General features: G+C 42.1%; 1 protein-coding gene across 1 annotated transcript in view; it reads left to right on the forward strand.

The window, feature by feature from the left end:
• Positions 1–24,854, forward strand: part of ARHGEF26 (Rho guanine nucleotide exchange factor 26) — a 189,653-nt gene that overhangs the window by 49,534 nt on the left and 115,265 nt on the right. The window contains exons 5-6 of the mRNA XM_068280907.1: positions 16,290–16,346; positions 18,060–18,220. Of these exons, the coding sequence (XP_068137008.1) occupies positions 16,290–16,346; positions 18,060–18,220 (218 nt within the window). The remainder of the gene's footprint in view (positions 1–16,289; positions 16,347–18,059; positions 18,221–24,854) is intronic.

Here is a 24,854-nt window from a genome sequence, read left to right on the forward strand (position 1 = left end):
CTTTAATAATCCTTGTTCTTGTGGAGAAATGGAGACAATCCAGGGGACTTCACTGAGCAGTGGATATACAATGCTGGCTGTATGGCCACCATCCATCTATGGCCACCTTTATAAGGCTAGGAAGGTGCTGAGCAGCTGGTATGCATTACATGGAAAGATTACCAGCTGACATTCAACTACACAAACACAGTTTACAGAAATAGTGCACATGCTGAGAGCCTGACCTGTGTAAAACAATCAGTGAGCACAAGAAAGCGGCACATTAGACATGTACTGGGTTAAACTAACATTACAGTAGAAGGAATTTTGTGAAACAAGCAGAACAGGTATAATAAATAAGCATTACACTTTCATTTTAAGTGTAGATAGACAGCGCTCAAGTACTTTACATTTACACATCTTGTGAAACATTTGTAACTTTTGTACCTTGTTAGCCTGAGAGTTATTAGTTAAAAGGGAATCTGAAGTGAAAATAAATGTATGAAATAATACATTGTAGGTGGAGTACAGCTAAGAAATAGACCATAAGTAGCAAAGATATGAGTCTCATATTCTTTCCAGTACAGGAATAGTTAAGAAACTTCAGTTGTCATCTATGCAAAAGAGCTTCTCTGGGCTCTCCAACCCAACTTGGGTCAGAGACTGTCCTATTTTCTGAAGCACTTATGCATCAAAGAAACAGTGATAGGCAGCTTCAGATAAGGTTTTATTGCAGGGAAGTTCAAAGGGTCATTAGCTCTGCTCTGTTTCATTGTTTAATATACAGTGTGTGGTTTGTAATTGCAAATATGATAGAATGATGCAATGTTATATATAGAAAAAAAACTATATAACAAAATAAAAATATGAGACTTTTTTCTTTGCTACTAATGTTCTATTAATTATCTGTACTACACATACAATTCATTATATCATACTTTTTTTCGCTTTGTTTCTTTTGCTTCAGTGTCACTTTAAGATATCTGCGTATTTATATGTGTTTCAGGGTGTAGTTCAGGCATATTATAATATATTGTGTAAATGGCCCCTGTGGCCTTTGCTACATTACAGTGGGGTTGACTAAGCTTTTTGGCAACTCACCAGATAAATGCTTATTGAAGTAACGACACATGACTCATGGCGGTTTCTTACATGTAACCCTGGATGTAAAAGTGCATTCAGCACATGTGTGAGTTTTGGGCTGAATTTTGACCTGCCTTCCAACACTCTCCCAGCAGGAGGGGCCTTCTGGGGAGAAGCAGTGTTTATCAATGTAAAGTCATCCAGAATACTGCACAACCATATGGTTCTTTGACCTTTTGTCTTTTCATGGCCACTAAAGTGATGGTGCCACTGACTGTGCATAGAAATCTGAGATGGCTAGCATTCAGGTTAAAAATAATCCTCTAAAGCATAGTCCACGTGTACAGTAAGTTCCAATGTTTCAAGGCCAGTCAAGGTACCGCATGGCCCTAAAATGTTGGATTTTACACGTGGATTAGCTTAAGTGTTCTAGCCATCTCTCCAGGCATCTCCTCAGATTTCCATGCTTGTTGATGGGAATGCAGCATTCGCACAGTTTGAACTATAGGCATGGGCGTCCGCACATATGGCAAAACCGGGCATCTGCCTGAGCCTGGCCACCCGCTGCCATCCCCCCCCCTGCCACGTGCCCGTGCAGCCAAATTAGAGGAACAGCGCAGAGAAGAGAGAGCTATGGGCACAGTGGGAAAGGGCGGATGTCTCCCCCCCCCTTCCCTCATCTTAGGGGGCTCTCTCTCCCTCGCTGTCCTCTCCGAAATGAAGTGTGCAGCGGCTGGGCAGCGGGCGGAACTTACCTCCTCTCGCTCCTGCGCCGGAAGTTCTGGTGCCGCACTCTGGTCTGGATCAGACCAGAGTAGCGGTTAATCCATCCGGCGCGTGCGACGAGAGGAGGTAAGTTCCGCCCACTGCCCAGCCGCTGCACACTTCATTCCGGACTCCGGAGGGGAGAGCGAGAGAGGGAGGGAGAGCCCCCTAAGGTGAGTGCCCATAGCTCTCCCTCTTCTCTGCGCTGCTCCCCTCCTGCTGGGGCACACATGGCCACCTTTTCTGGGGACATATACCCCTGCCTACATATACTGGGACATATCCCCCTGGCTACATATACTGGGACATATACCCCCTGCCTACATATACTGGGACATATACCCCCTGCCTACATATACTGGGACATATACCCCCTGCCTACATATACTGGGAAATATCCCCCTGGCTACATATACTGGGACATATCCCCCTGGCTACATATACTGGGACACATACCCCTGGCTACATATACTGGGACATATACCCCTGCCTACATATACTGGGACATATCCCCCTGGCTACATATACTGGGACATATACCCCCTGCCTACATATACTGGGACATATACCCCCTGCCTACATATACTGAGACATATCCCCCTGGCTACATATACTGGGACATATCCCCCTGGCTACATATACTGGGACATATCCCCCTGGCTACATATACTGGGACATATACCCCTGCCTACATATACTGGGGCATATCCCCCTGGCTACATATACTGGGACATATACCCCCTGCCTACATATACTGGGACATATCCCCCTGCCTACATATACTGGGACATATCCCCCTGCCTACATATACTGGGACATATACCCCCTACCTACATATACTGGGACATATACCCCCTGCCTAAATATACTGGGACATATACCCCTGCCTACATATACTGGGACATATCCCCCTGGCTACATATACTGGGACATATACACCTGCCTACATATACTGGGACATATCCCCCTGGCTACTTTTTCTGGGGACATATACCCCTGCCTACATATACTGGGACATATCCCCCTGGCTACATATACTGGGACATATACCCCCTGCCTACATATACTGGGACATATACCCCCTGCCTACATATACTGGGACATATCCCCCTGGCTACATATACTGGGACATATACCCCTGCCTACATATACTGGGACATATACCCCTGCCTACATATACTGGGCACATATACCCCTGACTACATATACTGGGCACATATACCCCTGACTACATATACTGGGCACATATACCCCTGACTACATATACTGGGCACATATACCCCTGGCTACCTGTTCTGGGGACATCTCTACCCCTGGCTACCAGTTCTGGGGACATCTATACCGCTGGCCACCTATTCTGGGGACACCTATAGACCTGGGGCTACCTATTTTTGGGGAACCATTGCTGTCAGATTGAGTGTATTTTGGGGAACTGCTGCCAGGTGAGAGGTGTCTACATATTAAGGGGGCATTCTGCCTATTTATGTGAAAAGCTGTCTATTTATGTGCCTCATGACTGCTGAATTTGTCTTGTTGCGGGCCTCATGGTTACTGACTTTGTCTTGTTGGGGGCCTCATGATTTGTTGGGGGCCTCAAGATTGCTGAATTTGTCTTGTTGGGGGCCTCATGATTGCTGAATTTGTCTTGTTGGGGGCCTCATGATTGCTGAATTTGTCTTGTTGGGGGCGTCATGATTGCTGAGTTGGTCATGTTGGGGGCCTCATGATTGCTGAATTTGTCTTGATGGGGGGGGGGGGGCTCATGATTGCTGAATTTGTCTTGTTGGGGGTCACATGATTGCTAACTGCGAGACTATGGAAAAAGCTGAATCATCATCATATGAGACAATAGCATTGAACCTACTTGTTCCGCTTTTTAAAACAGAAAATGAAACTGGGAGGTTCTAAAAAAATGAATAATTTTTTCAGAAGTACGATGGATGAAATTGTTTATCTTCACAGTTTATTTTCAACTTAATTTTCCATAATGTTCATGTATGAGTTAAAACGTTTGTATTTAGTTTAAATTGCTGTTGGCACTTTGTGATAGTAAAGTGACTTTGCAGTTTGGACACTCGACCTCCAAAAGGTTCGCCACCACTGTCCTAATCTAATGTCCCACCATTGCTTAGTTCATGTAAACTTGTCTCCACCCACGACCACACCCACATTCTGGTTCATGACCACACCCATTTTTCGGCACGACGTAGCTCCATTTTTTGGCGCGCACCAACCCAGATTTGCGGCGCGGCGTGCTAAGCGCGCCGCCCCGCTTTTCGCTCCCCACTTTTTGGCCCCCCCTGGAAAATTTTCTGCAGACGCCCATGACTATAGGTGACACATAACCAGACTAAGGCCTGGTGCACACCAGAGGAGTTTTTCTGAGCGTTTTGGGTTTTTAAATCTGCTGCTAATGTTATCCTATGTGTCTGTGCACACTGGAGCAATGAGGTTTTGTAAAAAACCCCATAGCATTACATTGGGAAGAGCTTTTGAAACCTTTCAAAAGCTCTTCCCAATGTAACGCTATGGGTTTTTTTTTTACAAAACCTCATTGCTCCAGTGTGCACAGACACATAGGATAACATTAGCAGTAGATTTAAAAACTCAAAACGCTCAGAAAAACTCCTCTGGTGTGCACCAGGCCTAACTGTTTTACCTACAACTACAAACCATCTTAACCTAACTTGTGGCTATGTTGTGCATTTATACCCAAACCAGCCATTTATAGGAATTTAGTGCAAATGGCTCTGTTCAGCTGTGTTTTTAGGCATTACAGGCCACTGCCTGGAGTGCCAATGGTCTTGGGGGGGCCGTGCCCCTGATTAAGCCCTACCCACAAACTTAGCCACACCTCATGAACGAAGATACACCCCTCACAGTTTTTTTTATCTCCTTCTGTCTCCTTGTGCCACGTTCAGTCCCCTTGTGCCACCTCTACCCCCCTGTGCCTCCTTCTGTCTCCCTTTGCACCTCCTTCTGTCTCCTTGTGCCAACTTAAGTTCCCCTGTGCCACTTCTGTCCCCCTGTTTGTCCATAGACAGATTAAAGTGAAATTGTGCCCTAGGAAAGTAACAACTTTAGGCCCACACTTGATGGCCACCTAGTTTTTTTGGCAAAATTTGCTGGCGGTTAGCAAAAACCAGGCCCCTAGACTCTCTAGGCCCTAGGCACCTGCCTAAGTTGCCATGTGTGTGATCCGGCTCTTTGTGCATCCCTCTGTGCCTCTGGTGGTGCTATTGCAAAGATGCATGCAGCACGAAAATAGTGCCAACACATGTAGAAAAGAGGATGAGGCACTGTGCCTTTAAACCCCTTTAATCATGAGCCAGGCATCAATACATTGGTTCAGCAGTGGAGGTTAAGGCCATGTCACTTAACCCGCGCTGCCCTTAACCCCCGCTGCTGAACCGCTGTATTGATGCCCAGCTGTAGAGCTGTATATTTTACCAGACTGAAAGTGTGCTGTTCATGTACAGTTCATGTCTGGGTTTTTTCCAAAGAGGCAGAAATCTTGATGACTAAACAGGATTGTGACAAGTGAAATGAACTGCTCACACAAGTGGCGGGCAGAATGTGAAAGTAAAAGGAGGTGTGGTGGTTTTAGTAAATAGCACAAGCACCACTTCTGATGTTCTAGCTTGCGTGTAATGCTGCTCCCCTTTAACAAAGAGCAGATTGTCATCGCTGTGCTGATGTGACCAAGGAAGTATGCTTTTCATTTATATTTTGGGGATTAAATCATACTTGGGAGGTGATGGAAATGGAAATCTCTCTTGAATTGGTAGATCAGAACCAGGCAAGCCAAATGACTTGTCTTGTTTCCAATATTCCTGTCTGTGAGAAACTTGTTAACTGGCCCACGACCATCATAAGTGAAATAAACAGATTTTAACAGCTCAGTGCTTACATTCTCTTGTAAACACATACGTATTGGAAATACTTGTTAAAGTGAAACTCCAAGCCTAAACTTTTTTTTTAATAGGAGTTTGGACCAAGTGGTATATGGTAGTAACTTTTTTCTTTTTCTCTGTCCCTATTGGAGAAAGCACATGAATTTTAGTCCTGGCTGAAAACAGGGGCAACTTATTTTAAAGTACACCTAAACTCAGAACTTCCTTGCTGCTCTAAGAGACAAGCAACAGCATAATAAACTTCAAAGGAAAACATTTATTTGTTACAACTTACTCAAATCCTACAAAAAAACTGCAGTGTTTGCATCCTGGTATCCTGGGAGCACAGAAAGGGTTAACCTCCTGTGTTATCGAATTGGCCCAGAATAATGGCACATCTGGGCACAGATCAGACACTGCTGACAGTCCTGATTTACACTTGCTATTTAATTGATGATAAGGGATAATTAGACAGGCTTATCTCTGCAAACACACGCAAAGTATATTTCTTAGCAACTATATATGTTATCTTGGTCTACTGTTCTTGAGTTTAGGTCCTCTTTAATGAAAACACATGGTATTATAAATTCAAACCCTTTCACTGAAGAAAAGTGTTTTTATTATTATTGGAATGCCCAGTAGTGGCAAGTGATGTTGAGCAGCAAATCAGAGATCTACATTAGTTGCATAGAAATAATGCCCGTCTTATACTAATTATAGAAGCTGGTTTTTAAAGGCCTTAGAAATCAAGCTCCTCCAAATGCTCCATGTTTTTACTTTCAGTTTTATGAATGAACTTGACTTCTGGTTGGATTCATGTTCATTCATTCCCAGGCACTTTGATTGGCTTACGGAACACATGTTTCCTTTCACCAATCCCTGGCATGTAAATTCCACCATGAATTAGCATTGGGAGCGGTGGGTGCTGATGGTGGTTGGGTTTGTATATGTTTTGCATCTAGTGGCTGATGAAGTTGCTGTTGGGTAAGGGAGCTTTTCAGAAAATCTCTTTGCGCAGTGCAGTGCCTAGTAATAGAAACAAGTGTGTATGATGATGTTTGATTGACCTGAAATTGCAGCAGTCTGATAAGCACCCTGTTACATCGAATAAATACAGAGGTCACCGGAGACTTCTTACAAATTGGCACAAAATGTGTAAAGGTTAGAGTCAATAAAGAGATGGTTAACGGTAGGATTTTATATCTAGAAATGTACAGAATTCTTCTTCTGGACCTTCATTTTATTTGACAGCTTTGATTGCAGCCTGGCTCCTTTCTGTTTGATTGTCAACCATTCTCTGTGTTGAGCGCAGTTTGGCATCTCTCCATGCTGCTTGCAGTCTTCTATGTCTTCTATGTTCTGGGCACCACATTACAGTTCTGGGCACCACATTACAAAAAAGATATTGCAGTTTTAGAGCAGGTGCAGAGACGAGCAACAAGTTGATACGTGGGATGGAAGCTCTCACTTACCAAGAAAGGTTAGATAAACTGGGTTTGTTTAGTCTAGAGAAAAGAAGCCTTAGAGGGGATCTAATTAACATGTATAAATACATCAGAGGGCAATATAATAGCTTGACGGGTGAGCTTTTTGTCCCTAGGCCTTCTCAAAGGACTTGAGGACATGATCTGCGCATGGAGGAAAAACGTTTTAGCCATTTATTTAGGAAAGGGTTCTTTACAGTAAGAGTGATTACGATGTGGAATGCATTGCCACATGAAGTCGTTATGGCAAACTCTATACCTGCATTTAAAGGGGGCTTAGATGCTTTCCTTGTGTTGAAAGGCATCCATGGCTACAATTACTAGGTAATGCCCAATGATGTTGATCCAGGGATGTTATCTGATTGCCATCTGGAGTCGGGAAGGAATTTTTTTCCCTTTTGGGGCTAATTGGACCATGCCTTGTAAGGGTTTTTTCGCCTTCCTCTGGATCAACAGGGATATGTGAGACAGTAGGCTGGTGTTGTACTTTGTTCTCTGGTTGAACTTGATGGACGTATGTCTTTTTTCAACCAAAATAACTATGTAACTATGTAATTATTTTGCTTGATGAGAGTCTGGAAGCAGTCCATCTCCTACAAGCTTTTAAGCTCACCAAAGTTACTGCTGCCTGCCCCACCTCTATAGACACAGCCATGACTTGCAGTGGGCTGACATGTCTGAAAACGTGGAACTGGTGGCAGGGAAAACGTGGAACTGGTGGCAGGAAGCTAATTAAGCAGAAGATATTTAAGGGAGTAGACTCCCCCCAAAGACTGTTTAATCAAGACAGAAGACTGAAGGCAATATGGTTATAACCCTTCTATTAACAAATGAGTCAAGCAGCATTCAAAGCTGCTGATGATGGGTATATTGGAAAGGAACCCAGAAGCCTGGAAAAAGAACACAGCCATAAACCATCTTTTTGTTGACTTACACAGTTTGGTACAATTTGCAAAGGGTCTTGGGGGACTCCTGTACACACTAGCTAGAGCATGGGTGGTAATCTGATCACTCAGAATTCAGGAATGTTGCATGCACCACATTACTACCGTGCACCCTCTGAGCCAGGGAGTTTGTGAAAAGAGCTGTATGTCACCCCTAAATATTGTCTGTAACCTAAACTAATGTCCAGCGCTGCGTAATATGTTGGCGCTTTATAAATACAATAAATAAATAAAAGAGCTTCGGTGCCCACCAGTAGTAGGCGTGTTGCATCTGTGTGAACTGGCCTCATGCAGGCATTGTAGCTAGGAGTAGGCTGGGCTGGTATAGCTTCAAGGGTGAGAGAGGCCCACAGTGATGGTTTTTTCTGTTTAAAATAAACAAGGAAAACCACAAGCTCCTGGCTGCTGGAGAGTTTGGCGGTATTTTACATACCAAAAGCATATACTGTGTGATATCAGTAATTACTGCTGAAAAAAAAGCTGGCTGAAAGGTTTAGATGAATTCCTCAGTAATGCATGGAACCTTAATCTATGCACAGACTATTTAACTATGCTAATTTATGCACATAATTATGCAAAAATGGCTGGTAAATCATGTTGAACTTTTGGAACTAAAGTGAGGTTTTCTGAATCCACCTCATAAATGCTTATTGGTGGTGGTATTTTTTATACTCGGCTGCTATTTGCATTGAAGTGAATCTGAAGGGAAAATTTGAATACAAGTGACATACTCTCCTTAGTAGAAGGAAGCCTCTGGCTAGTCCTGAGGCTTCCCCCATCCTTGACCCCCTCAGCGCCAGGACCTATTAAGCAAATCTGACAAGAACTTGTTTGATTTGCTCACACAGTCATGTTCCCCTCCATGTACAAGCGTGGCCACACTGCGTCTGCACGAGTCCTGCCTGCACAGTAACACAGAGCCACTCGTGTACAGAGGAAATAGTTCTGCAGTAGCCGCTCCGTACTGCACTGGCAGAGAAAGGACTTGTGAAGACGCAGTGCAGCCACACTCGTAGATGGACAGAGCGGGGCCACGAATTAGGAGAAGGCCAAGGGTGACATGACAAGTCTCTGGATCATCTAGTCTTCCCTCTACCTTGGTAAGTATGTATCTACTTTTTCTTCTCACAGGTTTTACTTTAAGTCATATACGGTATACAGTAAATGCCAAAAGCACGATGTGCTAAAATGCTAGAAGAGATAACCCTAGCAAATGGGAGTGTGTTTTATTTCTATGCACCATATATTTCTAGTGATGGCGGAGTTATAGAGATTATCTGGCATTCTCAATTAGGTTATTGTAGGCAGAAATTAGATCACAATATTTTTTGTATTGTGGATGTGGATGTTGGGTATAAGAAAGATCTATAGCTGTAAAGTTTTGTGAGCTTAAAGAGAATCTGTACTCTAAAATTCTTACAATAAAAAGCATACCATTCTCTTCATTATGTTCTCTGGCTTGTAATTAACAGTTTTAGGCAGTGTTTACAAACAAAAGACATGGCTTCAAACCAGAGTATGATACGCTGAGAACAGCTTACTGTGTGACTCATGCAAAGCTTGGAGAGGGTGTGTAAAGCTTCTGCCAATGACAAGCAGTGCTGCACATTCCAGCCTGATCCCGACAGAGGAAAGAAGATAAGATTTATTACAGAGACAGTGCAACTAGAAAAGGCTGCAGTAAGACAGACCACATTAGGAACTTATAGGATAGAAGAAATAAGGCTCAAAATTTTGTTAGAGTCTCTTTAAGGTAACCATGTCCTGATACTTGTCTGGTCCCCATCCAACTCTGCATATTAGGTATAGCAGTGTCTCCCACATGTCCTTAAATAGCAGTTGGCTGATGATGTAATGGTTAAGGGCTCTGCCTCTGACACAGGAGACCAGGGTTCGAATCTCGGCTCTGCCTGTTCAGTAAGCCAGCACTAATTCAGTAGGAGACCTTTGGCAAGTCTCCCTTACACTGCTACTGCCAATAGAGCACGCCCTAGTGGCTGCTGCTCTGCTGTGGCGCTTTGAGTCCGCAAGGAAAAAAGCGCAATATAAATGTTATTTGTCTTGTCTTGTCTTAAAGCACACCTGAAGTGACCCGAAGATTGATAAACTACACATGCCAACGTATGTGTTATGGGGCCCTAATACTTACAGGTCCCCCTTTTGGACGAGCCCCCTCGGTTGTGCAGCTCTACCCCCTGTGTGCGGCAGTCACAGCCGGGAGCATTCTGGGCATGTGTAAAAATGCCACTTTTGGTGGTCAGCTCAAATGTTCTTAAAAGAGGAACTGCAGTGAAAATAACATCATGAAAAAAATGCTAATTTTAACAATTATTTATAAATGATTTAGTCAATACTTGCCCATCTTTCCTAAAATCTTTCCTCTCCCTGGTTTACTTTCTGACATTTATCACATGGTGACATTTTTACTGCTGGTAGGTGATGTCTGTGGAAAGAGATTATGTATTTTTGGCAGTTGGAAACAGCTGTTATTTCCCACAATGCAACAAGGCTCCCACAGTGTGATGTCAGCAACCTAGTGCTGACAGCACACTATGGGAGGGGTTTCACCACAATATGGCCTCGATTAATAAAGCATTCCCGCATGCGGATATGCTGAAAACGGCTCCCTTTACCGACCACACAGCAAAATCTGTATTCATAAAGGCTTTTTCCGCATGAAAAGCCGACATTCGCGAGCAGAGTGATAAATCACCGCCTTGAGCGGTGATTATCATAACAAAAGTAACAAGTAGTCAATTCATAAAGATTAGAGGTAGCGGTATGCGGACGGGTATTACCGCTACCTCTGATGTGGCGAGAAGCGTGCGGAATACATTGCAGTGAATGGGACAGACCTCCCAAGCAGCTGCAGAGAGAACACCGCACGGAGGGACTCCGCCTGCTTCTCCTGTTTCCGCATGTCTCCCGACAGCCTAACGCCTGCCTACAGTGGAATATCTCTGCACGCCTGTCACAACTAGCAAAATTTTTATGAATTAACACCCTGAAGGCTGAAATACCGACAGCGGTGTTTCCCCGCTCGGCGTTACCTTCCCGACAGCACTTTTATGAATCGAGGCCTATATCAGCCATACAGAACCCCCTGATGATCCATTTGAAAAAGGGAAAAGATTTCTCAAGGGAAAGGGGGTATCTGCTACTGATTGGGATGGAGCTCAATCCTTGGTTATGGTTTCTCTTTAAGTCCCACTAATAGGTCATATTTTGTGCATGTCCACATAAGTAGCTACAACATTGGCAAGCCATTGACTGTCACATCGGTGCTGAATGTAGAGTCACGTGGGAAACCTCTACCATTGGCGGAACCTGAGGACAGGCGTGGGAAACGCTGGCCTATTGTGAATTGTACATTTGTGATTTATACACACACATCACATATGGATAATATTTTACAGAGCAATGTACCAAACTCCCTTTCATATTCTTGCATATGCATGCATACACAAATAACATGAAATCTAATTCGGTGGAACTGATGGTTAATGTAACCTGAGTGGCTCCATTATCGTTTCTTACAAAGTTCTGCAATAAAATGGTTCTATTACTTCTGTATACTCATGTTTAATTCACTTTCTGTCTCTGATCGAATATTTGGACAGGAGGAAACTTATGTATCTTCCTTCCAAGTGGAAAGTTACACACAGTATAAAAGCTTTCTAGTGTCCAATAAAATATTTACTGAAAGAAGCTGAAAGTCACATTCACATTATGTTCCGCGCTTATGAAATGAATCTGTAAACCAATCATGCTTGTTTGTTTTGTACTTCCTGAGCTGAAGTACCTGCTGAGCCAAAGGGCCTCACTGTTCAGCAGGCATTGCCAGTCGCTGGCGGCCCGGCCTGCCCAGGTTTCCAGGCTTGGCACATCTCTTGAGTAAGCATGCTCACCATAGGAGAGTGAATACTGGATCCATTCAGGACTTCACGCTAACAAGAAGATGAAAATGTAAATAGCCTTGCCTTCGTTCTGCATTGTGTGTGAGGTCTCTACGTCTTCATACAGCCAGTGCTGGCTAGGAAATTGGATTCTGAAGTAATTCCTCTAAAAAAATGAGCATTTTATTGCACCCTGTGATACTTCTCTGATGATTGTGATACACAAATATGGACATTTCTGATCAGAAAATGGTCAGAAAAGCATCTCAGCAAATGCCAGTATCTGTTCCTGTGAGTCTTCAGCTGTTGTTGTCTGAATGACTACACCATTGACAAGGGATGTTGTATTGTACTTGTAGGAATTATTGGCTACCAGCAGAATACTACTTCTTGCCTAAGTGCCATCTAGATATGCTCTCATTAATGGTACAATTTTTAGTGACTGATCATGTTTTTAAACAGATTCATCTGATTGTATTTTATGAAAAACAAAAAAGCTGGTGGGCCCAATCGACCTTGAACAATCTCGTTCTTGATCATTTGCTTAAAGGAATGATAGATCGGCATGGCAGATTTTTTTTTCATACATGCAATCGCCACTGATTCTGATATCAGGAATAGTTTTGTTTCTTTTATTTTTTGCTGTGGATTAATTAGGATATTTTCTTTCAATCTGAATGATCTAACCAAAAATACAATCATTCATTAGAAATCACATTGTTAATGGGCTTCTTTAGACTTTTGTTGCTCTAAACAATCTTTATCGTTTTGGGTGACAGCGGGAATTAAATTTAGTCAATTAATTAACCAGCAGCCAGGCAGCTGGTCAGCAGCTGATGGATTTATTTGACTCAGTTTTTTTTCACTCATAGGTCAGTAGAAGTTTGCATTTGTTGCTGATCACCGTTAAGTAACACAATGGCACAAGCGTAAGTGTCCCAGCCCCTCTGCACACATCTCAGTCTTGAAGTATTGTGTAGCATTTTAGGTTAAAAAGCATAGAGTTTCATAGTAAAGTGTGAATGGCCATTTCAGACAGTGTTCAATGTCATGCACAAGTGTCAGATTTAATTATGTTGGGAATGCATTGTTCCTGTTTGTTAGGAAATGTCATCACAAAGGAGCCAAAGTACTTTTTGCACAATAGATTGGTTATAGTTTGTGATATTGCACAATGCAGTGAACAAAAGATTTTCCACAGTGCTTGAGAACCTGTAAGTAAAATAATATTTTAACGTAAACCTGCAACTTCCTTTTCCAAAGTGAATGACACAGAGTAACTTACTGCATACAATGCATAGGCTTATTTTAAAATCAGAAGCTGGTGTCAGGATATTTATAATTAATCTGAAAATGAGCAACCAGCCTCTGCTTTCTGAGGTAAATGTCCTACCTCTTCCCACTTTGGTGTTTGTATTGGTGGCTCAACCAATCCTTTAACTCTCATGCTGGGATACATGCTGGGATTGTGAAGTTACGATTGATGTAACATATTAGGACACGTAGAAGTTATTGTGATGCCTTGTTAAAGGAATACAGAAGCTGACAACTTCATGCTCTAATGAACAATGCCAGTTACCTGACTTCTGTGCTGATTCTCTGCTCTCTAATACTTTGTCATTGGTCCAGAATGAGCCTGCAGATCAGACGCTTTTACTCCACAGGCTGCATTGCAGATGTGGGACTTAAAAACAACTAAAGTCTAAAGCTCAATGTGACAGCCAGGCAAATGGCATTATTTATTAGTCGAATATAGATGGAAGCCTCTGTATTTCTATCACTTCAAGTTCCCTTGAAATTTTGCTAATGAGATAACTAGGCAGCTTTTAGGAAGAGTGCAGGCAAGAGACAAACCATAGCAATGCTGTTCAGCATGACAGAAATGTTGTCTTGTTCAGGGACAAATAAACTACATTATAAACATTCAGATGCTTTCTATAAGAAAACAAAAATTGTTCCATTCAAATCCAGAGTTAAAGGACCACTATCACAAAAACGTAGACAGTTAAAATCAGACAGAACCGACAGGTTTTGGACTAGTCCATATCCTCATAGGGGATTCTCAGGGTTTTCTTTGTTTTCAATAGCATTCAGCATTTCCTGAGCAGCAGTTTAACTGCCAAAATAGTAAGATACCAGCCAGCCTTCCTACTCACTTGCATACTATTTTGTCAGTTAGACTTTGCAGCTGCTGTTCAGGAAATACTGTTGAAAACAAAGAAACCCCTGAGAATCCCCCATGAGGAGGTGGACTGGCCCAAAACCTGTCGGTTCTGTCAGCTTTTAACTGCCTACTTTTTTTGTGATAGTGGTCCTTTAACTGTCACTACGTGGGCTTTGTGATGATTTGCAAAATGACCAGTTATGATATATCTGAATGTGATAGCAAGGATTCCCACTGGTCCATCTGCACCACTGAGAACCGTAAATTCAAATATGTCAGCTTCAGATTCCTGATCAGTCAATCCTGGTTCAGTGTGTACAGCAGGTTCCATAATCAAGAAAACTTTGTGAAAGCTGCTTATTTAGATATCTTATTGGGATTACTTAAACATTTACTTGGCTATACGATATTTCAGAATGACCTCAGATTAAGAAAGCTGGAAAATGGGCCGGTAGACATGTGGCCTCTCCACCTGCTAAACCAATCATGCCATAAGCCAAGTCCCTTGTAAGTCTAGTACTGATCACCAGCCTTGTGTTGAAGTCAGGAACCAGTCAAGCCAGTACAAAAGTCAAATTGTGTTTTAAAGTAAGCAAATGACTTGCCCCCTGTGACAACTGAAGAGACTCAGGAATGTTAAGCATTAGTAGAAGCATTCTGCACGGCTCCTGCCATTTGTCTAGCTCTGCTGTAAAACTCATAGATAAACCAGTCAGCCTATAAGAATTGGTATTGTGCTTGTTCCATCACTGTGCATGACTCCAAGAATTTACAGCCGATGTGTTGGATCATGCAGTGCACATCTCACCTGTCCATTTGTCATAGTCCTTGGTATATTAGAAATGACAACTGCCTTTCTGTGTGAGTTTAGCTGTAGGGGGATACTGATATCCTTTCATGATGGTCTGTATGTATACTATGTGGAGTCTCTCAGCCCGTCTGTATACACATATATTCTGAATGAACAGCTTTAGGGCTAGATGGGTGTGTTTCTGAGCCGCTCTTCTGTTTGATCTGAGGTCTGTTTACTACTACAGTGAAGCGAGCTTAGATGAACGCTTCTGGACCTAAATGCAAACATTTGATGCAGAGCCCAATAAGACTTCCTCATTATTAAAGGAAAAACCCTTAACATAAATACCTCATGTGGTAGAATAAAAACACACATGCATGAACACTACTCTATCCCACAGTGTGAATCCTCATGTGGTGCAGACAGGATGACCTGACTAGAGTGGAAAGTGATAATTGTCATTCATAGCTTCCACAGGCAGCCAGTCACAGAATACACATGCTGGTTTTGCTGGAATTGACAGGGTATAAGAGTCTATAAGTCCCACTAATATATCAGCTAGGAATGAACGCAAACCATGAAGAGCATTACAGCGCCTCACTGACTTTACATCTGTCTGTCTGTCTAAACACACAGTACTCATACCTCCGGGAGTACTTCAGTAAGTACCGGTAAGTAAAAGTCAGTGCTTGACATTTTCATAGTCAATCCTTTATTGCTTTAACAAGTTCAAGTTTTACAATGAAAAAAATACTAAATGATATGGAGCATATAAGGCTTTAATTGGGGCTTCTTACTCTAGGAGTCTCTGTTCCCTTGCTGCAGTTCCATCTTCCTGTCCCACTGTCATCCCTGTAATGATCTGTGACCCTGGACAGGTCAGCGGCTTTTGCGCAGCGCTGGGTCACATGCCTCTGGGCATTGCGCTCCCACGGCTGGTTGCCTTCTGTGCATACGCAGAGCACTGTGCATGCCCAGAACGCTCCCAACCACAGGCGTGCCAGAGGCACACACATGCCCATGTATGCTTAGAATCTGCTGGGGTGCAAATTATTACGGGGCTGACAGTGGGACCCTGGTGGAAGAAGGAACTGCAGCAGGGGACCATAGAGACTTCTAGGAGCTGGAAGAAGCCCCCGGTAAGTAAAGCTTTATATGCTAATTTCACCTCCTTTAGGGTATAAACATCTTTAGTTACACTTTGTGGTTCACAAATCAATATGGGAAGAAACATAACATGAAAATGATGTAACATACACATTAATATCTGGTTGTCTTTTTTTCACAGGTGAGGAAGAATGGATTGTCCCAGAGTGTTGGGCAGGAGGAAAGGAAAAGGCAAGAGGTATGTATTTTTACCATTCACTAGTGTGTTCTAGAAACATCCGTTCTCCTTTATTTGAATCCAGGTGGGGTCATTACTCGGAGCTGAAGCTTCCACCTCTTCCCCTCCAATATTTCCAGTGACCAATTAGTTTGTCATGTGACTAGATTGCATTTTCCCCAGACTCTTCAGCCTGCTGCCAGATTTGCTTTACAGCCCAACTTCCATAAAGGAAAAAAGTCTGCTAATGCTGGCTGTGACTTCTGGACAATGAAAGAAGCTGTTGTTTGTGAAGGAGCATATAAACTCTTTCTGTGGCCGATAAGTAGCAAGGCCAAATTTACATTTTTATCTTCCACTAGGCCAGCTTTCTTGTGGCCCTTCCATGTGCAGCCCCTCTTCCGTATACAGCAAGCACCCCTTGTGTATGCAGCAGCCCCATCCTATTCTGTGTGTAACTCCCATTTCCACGTATAACATCCAGGTAAGATACAAATCCTTTGGGTGGATGGCAGCTCCCCTCTTCCATGTTTTGCTCAACATTTGCCATCCCTTTTCCCATATGCAGCATCCCCATCTTCCATGTCCAGTCCTCCCTTTCGCCAGCAGCTGCCTTAGACCAGTGGCAAATGTGGCTTTTGCAGAAATTTTCAGGATCAGAATTACAAACATGGCAGCTGTTCTACACCTGTGATTGTTAAGCATGGTGTGATACTGGTGGAAGTCTTTGACATGTGCCCTCCCATAAAGTACAGCATAGAAGTTCGGTGTTCCTCATCATTTACAAGATGTGTGGCACCCCTACAGGAACAGAAGGCAGCCAGGAAAGAAGCTAAGCATTTCTCACATGACTGTACACATACGATTTAGATCTTTATTAGGTTTTCCTTTTTTCTGGGAGATTAGCTTAAAGAGCAGCTGTCAGCCATACTATCTCAGGAAAAAAAACAAATATATAAGTAGATAAATACTTGCTCTACTTACATAACCTATGTATTGCACTGTCCACGTTATGATTCCTGTGAATTTTATAAAGGAAAAGTAGAGAATCCTATTCTACACAGTTTCCATATTTACTGTGGCTATTTTGAAGCCAGTCGTGATGTAATATCCGCCCTTAGTCTCCTCTGCCTGATTTGCCTGCCCTTCACTATAGAAAGTGCATTGTTTCAGCCTGAAAAATTTTGGCCAATCATAGAGGAACAGAGGTGTGGGAGGGGAAAACAGGAGGGAAAGAGGCTTCTGCCAATCAGGCTGCATTAGTTAAGTCTGAGGGGAAGTAGAAAAGCAAAAAAAAAAAAAAAAAAGCACACCATGCCCTGCAACTTCTCTTTTATGTACCAAATTTTCTGTGTACCAAATAAGAGTCATGTAAACTGGGGAATGATAATTTATGAACAAGAAAAGTAATAGTGATTTTTTGGATTGCCTGATTAGCATCCTTATTACTGGTTTACAAGGTAAAAATAAAGAATTGATTTTTGATTTTATGCCTGACAGTTACTCTTTAATGGATGTAGTTTTCATAGGACTGCTCCTACCTCACATTGCTCAATACAATGTCTATAGTCAGTGTGCTCTGCTGAGAGAGCTAGGCATTGATGGAGCTGGGTGGGAGGACATTACTGTTCCACTTCCTTGTGAAAGGTGATTATGTATAGTGTATTTAGGGGATCTGATGAGTTACATTTGTTGAATTTCTTCATGATTTGCTATGTTCCTTTCCATCTGCAGGCTATGTTTGAAGTGATCTCTTCTGAACACTCATATCTGCTAAGCTTAGAGATCTTAATCCGGATGTTCAAGAATTCCAAGCAACTCACTTCAACTATGACCAAGACAGAAAACCACCATCTCTTTTCCAATATCGCTGATGTATGTGAGGCCAGCAGAAAGTACGTAAGCATTCTACAGCTCCTGCATGCTGTTTCTTTCTTACACAATGTTAGTTTTGTATAGTGTGGAAAGGATATGGAACCTGTTCTGTGTCTGTATTGAGGAGCATATGCTCACTTCCACTGCTGACAGGAAGCAGGCAAAGAGTGATGAAGATAGCAGAAAAAAGAGTTGGTAAGAGTTAATATCCCCATGCAGTGTTTATAGCTTTCCATCATTTCCTGTTCTGGGCACCACAACAGTTCATATTCAAGTCCTAAATGACTCTCTGTCTCATACACAAGAAGACTATGAGCCTCTCCAAACCAAACACAGATGGCACTACAATCTTGCACCCTATCCAAAACAAAAATATTTTTTTCTGGAGTTTGGCTTTAATATTAACTCAGTAAATGGGGATAAATTATATAATCAGTGGTTACAGACTGCACATTTTTCATACCGTTTCATAGTGTTTGGATCCACTGGGCCTATGCATGGAAAACAAGTGTAAATGTGAAGCCCTGATCAAGGAATCTGATTGGTTGCTCTAAGCAACTGCATGCACGTCACTATTTAATTTACACTGCTTTTTAAACCTCTGCCCCACTGTCTCAGCAGACGGTCCACCCTCTTACCCCACTTGACCCCGCTCCCTGTTTAGATGCAGTCTTCCTGTTTCTCTAGGGTTATATGTACCATACAAAGACATAAATGATAATCACTTTGTTCCCTTAAATAACAAAAGCAAACTTATGAAAGGGCAGAAAGGAAATAAACATTTCCTGCCAAAGTGTAGTTTCAAACTATTGCAATTTTTCATTATTTTCTGTGTTCTCATTGATGATATTTCCCAACATCACAAGCTTTTGGTGGTGACCCTGTCACTATAGCAGCAAGTGAAAACTCCCCCCAAAAGGTAACTCAACCAGCAATAAAAGTCTGGCGGGTGCTTTACACCTTCTGATATATTTAGTGAAGATAAAATGTAAAGTTTTCCCTTGAGTTCTTCTTTACATAGGATATGGTCAAGGCTGGTGCATAATGTTGTGCCCTCATGGAATACAGTACATCAGAGACGAGTTTGTACCCTGCCTGCCATACTTGCAGGGCTGGTCCACATATGGTTAGTACTATGTATGCTGTGAATTAGTAGGAATGCTAAATGTGGCTGGATAAATCACTGCATGATATCTTTAACCCTTTTTCACGCTAACATCAATAGGGTACTTCACATTTCCTGTTTTGAATTCCTTTTGAGCACCCTAGACTGTTAGGGCTGAAAGACTGCACTGAGCACAGGGTTTCTTTACATACTTCCTTAGTCTCTGAATATCTCAGATCTAAAATTATCTAAATGCTGTGAGCAATTTTTGGACCCATCAGCTTTGGTAATCCATGTTTCATCACCTTATGGCCCTGCATATTGGAGTGTAGGTAGAATGCCACTCAAGCAAGCACAGACTCTGGGTTCACTTTGGCAGGACATGTGTAAAAATACTTTACTGTTTTGTTTTAGGTACCTACTTTGGTTTTTTTCCCTCTCTTTTGATATTTGCATTCCACAGCTTGTTTTATATGAAAACCAGTTTGCATTATCCTCATTTAAATTACATTAACATTGTAATGCTTAAGCTACATAGGACACCGTGGCGTAGCTAAGGAGCTGTGGGCCCCGATGTAAGTTTCATAATGGGGCCCCCTAAGCACTCTACCCATAACAATTGATACGGCGCACCAAAACCTGCTAATGGCAACTACAGTGTCAGATGTGCAAGAAGGGAATTGGGAACAGCTTGTTAATGATTACCACTATTCAAAGTATCTATAGAAGGGATTATTATGAGCACAGGACCAATAGAGAGCTAATACTGCAGTTGAGGGAAGGCCCTTCAGGGCCCCTCTGGCCCAAGGGCCCCGATGCGGTCGCTACCTCTGCAACCCCTATTGCTACACCCCTGATAGGACATGATGCACAAACCCTTGGTAATATTATCTGTACTAATACCAACAGAGTACCGTGTGTTGCGCAATAAGCGCAAACCTCAGTACATGGGTAATGTGAGCATTGCTATGGTAATATATGTTACATTACTTGTTTAATGCACATTTTCATAGCAACGCTTGCGTTATCCATGTACTGTGAGTCGTGCTAATTGCACAACGCATGGTACTTTGCTGGTACTTTGCTGGTGTTAGTACTGGTAATATTGCCTTCACATGACAATATTACCAGTGGTTCATGCATCAGGCCCATATACACGTAAAAATTTTCATCACCCCAAACAGTCATTCCTGATCATTTCAGGTGACTGGTTATCCCAAGTTGTTGAACAGATATGTTAATCAACTCCCTAATGAGGGATGTGTTCCTATGGGGAGTGAAGGAGAGAAGTTAAGTGAGTGTTGCATCGTGTTGGGAACTACAGTAGCCTCAGCCAGATATTTTCCATCTTGACTAATCACTGAAGGGGGACTACCAATGTCAGGGGAGACATACACTCTTCAGATTTTTACCCACCAAAAAGGTCACAAAAATAGTTTTATGTGTGTATGTTGTTTTACGAGCAGTAAATCGAGAGACTACCTTTCATGTTAATGGTAGATTCCTTCCCATGTAGGGGTGATGATGTGTGAGTAGGTGTGATATAACAGTCTTTGTGCTAACAGAGACATAGCTTCACTGCTTAGTATCTGACGTGCTGAAATGTTGGCTATCCTCCCCTAACATATATACATTTTCAGAACAGATTGTCATAGAACTCTGACCTCCATAGAAGGAATTCCTTGTGAAGTCCAGGACTGAACACTGGCTCACACAGCCTGATATGAAAAGCAGCTTTTTTTCCTGGTGATTGATATATTGAAGCATGTCACATGGTGTACTTTGTAGTGTAAAAATTAGAAAGTGGGTTTAATTTCAGTTCAGTTCTATTTGAAAAGCAGCATTTCCTTACTGTTAACAAAGGTTATGACTGTTCATCTCTTCTTGATGAATGATGGAGAAGCCAAAGGGTAATTGTGGCAGGCTTGTGTTGTGGAGCTTCTTATGGAGTTATCACCGCCCTGTCTTCACTACAGTCTCTGTTTCTGTTACAGCTACCAACATGTGCAAATGACATGAGATTTTTTAACCAAAAGTGGTCCCCCCTGTAGTACTATTGTGCAGAGTGCTGCATGAGAGCTTCTTCCCCCACCTACTCCTCCAGGTCATCACCCTACTTAATGCAGAGACTTAGAATATTATTATTATTATTATTATTATTATTATTAATTAGATTTATATAGCGCCAACATATTACGCAGCGCTGTACAATAAATAGGCTTACAGACAATGATAACAGGGTTGACAGAACAATACAGGTAACGGACCATAGATACAACAATACAGGTAATAGCAATAAGATACACAACACAATGCAGATAATAGTACAATGCCAGATCATAAACTGGAATGGTAGTGGTAAAAAATTACCAGTTCCAAATTCTGGGTAAAGTGCACACAGTCAAGTATGATACACAAGGGAAGAGGGCCCTGCCAAAGGCTTACAATCTAGAGGGAGGGGCTGGTGACACAAAAGGAGGGGGTGCATCAAGAAGTTATTGGCAGAAAGGATTAGGGTAGTGTCGAGTTGATGTAGGCCTCCTTGAAGAAGTGAGTTTTGAGTGCTTTTTTGAAGGTGTTGAATATTAAAATGAGTTGTGTGCTGGGGCCCCTGTAATGTGTGTGCCATTAGAAGGAGATTAGGGACTCAATTGCTGCTTGCAGATATTGCTTATGATTGCATGGTCGATGCTGTTCACCCCTTGTTGTTTACTTTATTCCCTTGTAAGTAACTAAACATCAACACATTCCACTTAAGCACAACCCTTCGGCTAGGTGCACACTTAGCAGAAATGCTAGCGTTGCGGAAAATGCTGCATTTTTGCCACTAATGGAAGTCTATGGGCCACAGGAAAAAACCCATATCAAAAACGCATATGCGTTTTCAATGCGTGCTCTTTCAAAAACGCTGGTTTTTTTGCAAAATCTGTACAAACGCACCAAAAAATGCACATAATGAAAGTCAATGGAAACGCAATGGTATGAGTTTTGTTAGTGCGTTTTCAAAGTGTTTTTCTATGCGTTTTTGTACAAAAAATTGTTTTGTGATGTGTTTTAGCTTCCTGTTGTTTACCTAGTGATTTGCATAAAACGCATGAAAAACGCATACAAAACGCTTAAGCGTTTTGTATATGTAAACTGTAAACGTATTAAAATGCACGCAAAACGCTTCAGAAATGCATCTGCAGTAAAAAAAACGCTAGCGCAAACGCACCAAAAAACGCAGTAAAAGCACAGCAAAAATGCACACAACATAAACTAAAACGTGACATAAAACGCAGCCTTTCATGTTATGTTATTTTATGTTATGTGTGCACTGACCCTTAAAGTGAAACTTAAGTGTAAATACACAGATGAGATAAACAATTGTATCTATCCCCCTACTCCTAAAAATGACTTATTGATATCCCACAGCTTTATGTTATGATTAAAAACTTAAAAAAAATAGATTTATTGTTTTGTCTCAGCCTGTCCAACGTGCTAAAATATATTGGCCTTTTTTATCTATCCTCTGCTCTCAGAAGCCCAGTTATCTGTCGGGAAAGTATTTTATTGCTGTAATTCATTATCGGTGAGGGACGCTATAGTCTGACTGGGTCCTGACTGGAGCAGTTGCATAGCTGAATGTTAACTCTTTCAGGCAGTGAAAGAAGAAAAGTAACTCAGCATATTTATTTGTGTGCTTGGCACTGTACATACACTTGTCTATCTCATCATTTCACATGTCACTTAAACTTCCCTTTAAGATGCCATTCATAGTACAATTTTTAGTGAACAATCACACTTTTGATCCGGTTATTTTGATCATATTGGAGGAAAACAGAGAAGTTGGTGAGCCCAATTAATACTGAAGACCACATTTTCAATCCTTTCCTTAAAGAGACTCTGTAACAAAATTTTGAGCCTTATTTCTTCTATCCTATAAGTTCCTATGCCTGTTCTAATGTGGTCTGTATTACTGCAGCCTTTCCTAGTTGCACTGTCTCTGTAATAAATCCTATCTCCTTTCCTCTGTCGTCTCTGTCGGGCTTAGGCTGGAATGTGTGGAATGTGCAGCACTGCTTGTCATTGGCAGAAGCTATACACACCCTCTCAAAGCTCTGCATGAGTCACACAGTAAGCTAGTTCTCAGTGTATCACACTCTGGGTTAACAGCCATGTTTTTTGTTTGTAAACACTGCCTAAAATGGCAATTACAAGCCAGGATTGCAGCAGGGAGTGGCAGAAACAGCACAGAGGGGCCCAGGAGAACATAAGGAATAGAATGGTATGCTTTTTATTGTAAGAATTTTACAGTACAGATTCTCTTTAAAGACATGGTCGATGGGTATGGTTTTTTTTAAAGATATGATCGTAACTGGTTTAGATATGATTGCAAGTTGGGTTCTTTAATGCTGTGGATCAATAAAATATGATCTTTTCTTGATTACCTTATCAAAAATAAGATTGTTTCCTAAAATCATATACATTTAGATTACCAGTATCCACGCTCCTTATTTCCTATTAGGAAGGTGAAATGATTATATCTTTGTGCTGTGGTCCCTTTTATTTGTAATGCAGCGTTCCATTCAGTAGGATGTGCTAGAGATTGGTTGCAATGACTTCCACTCTTGGGTTCCAGCCATGGAGCTCGTCTCGTTTACCACTGCCCACTGACATTTCCTCCGTCTCCTCCAAGTTCCAATGGTGCAGCTTTTAGTTCCTCTGCTGCAGAAGTCACCCAGCCTTGATACTGAAATTCATGTAGGTAATGGAGAGGGGGACTTAGAGCAGGCCTGGATGACTTTAGAAGCAGCAGATCTAGATGTCACAGTGGTGGGACCTGGAAGAACATGTGGGCAGACTGCAACAGAAGAGAGGAGCTCGGCGGCTGTTACCCTATCGCAACCCAACATGCTGCATAGTACTCTACATTAGGAATGGTCAATGAGATGCAAATTGTACAGAGTTGATGCAGGATTATGCAAAAATTGTATGCAAATATATGCATCTTAAAAATGCACCATTCAAAATTTGTTTCTATTGGTTCATGTTCAAGCTGCAGAAATATTGCATACATAATTTGTATAATACTGCATCTCATTGACCATCCCTACTATTCATTAAGTAGGCAATATCAGTAGTAGCCTGGCAGGCTCTATAGGAGGGATGGGGAGTCGAAGCTTTGTTGCAGCATTCTGCACTCTAGCTCTACAGGGGGGACACCAGTACCTACAAGGTGGGGGTGGTGGAGGACTTACCACAATAGCGAGAGAGACAACACTGGGTGGGAGCAACACAATACCAAGCGTGTCTGTGAAAACAATGGTGGGAGAGTAAAGGCCCCTTCACTTTTTAACTGTTCCACCCATCATTTACCTTTCCTTTCAAGTAAAAATGGGGATACATAACTATCCTATATCACTTTCTCACAACGAGATTAGCATCTACAAATCCCAGCTACATAGCTGCTAATGTTATCCAATACAGATGCTAACGACTACTGTTATGCCTGGTACACACCAATCAATTTCCCATCAGATAGACACTCGAATAGATAATTTCTGACA

Source organism: Hyperolius riggenbachi, chromosome 4, assembly GCF_040937935.1.
Source record: "Hyperolius riggenbachi isolate aHypRig1 chromosome 4, aHypRig1.pri, whole genome shotgun sequence".
Lineage (NCBI taxonomy): Eukaryota > Metazoa > Chordata > Amphibia > Anura > Hyperoliidae > Hyperolius > Hyperolius riggenbachi.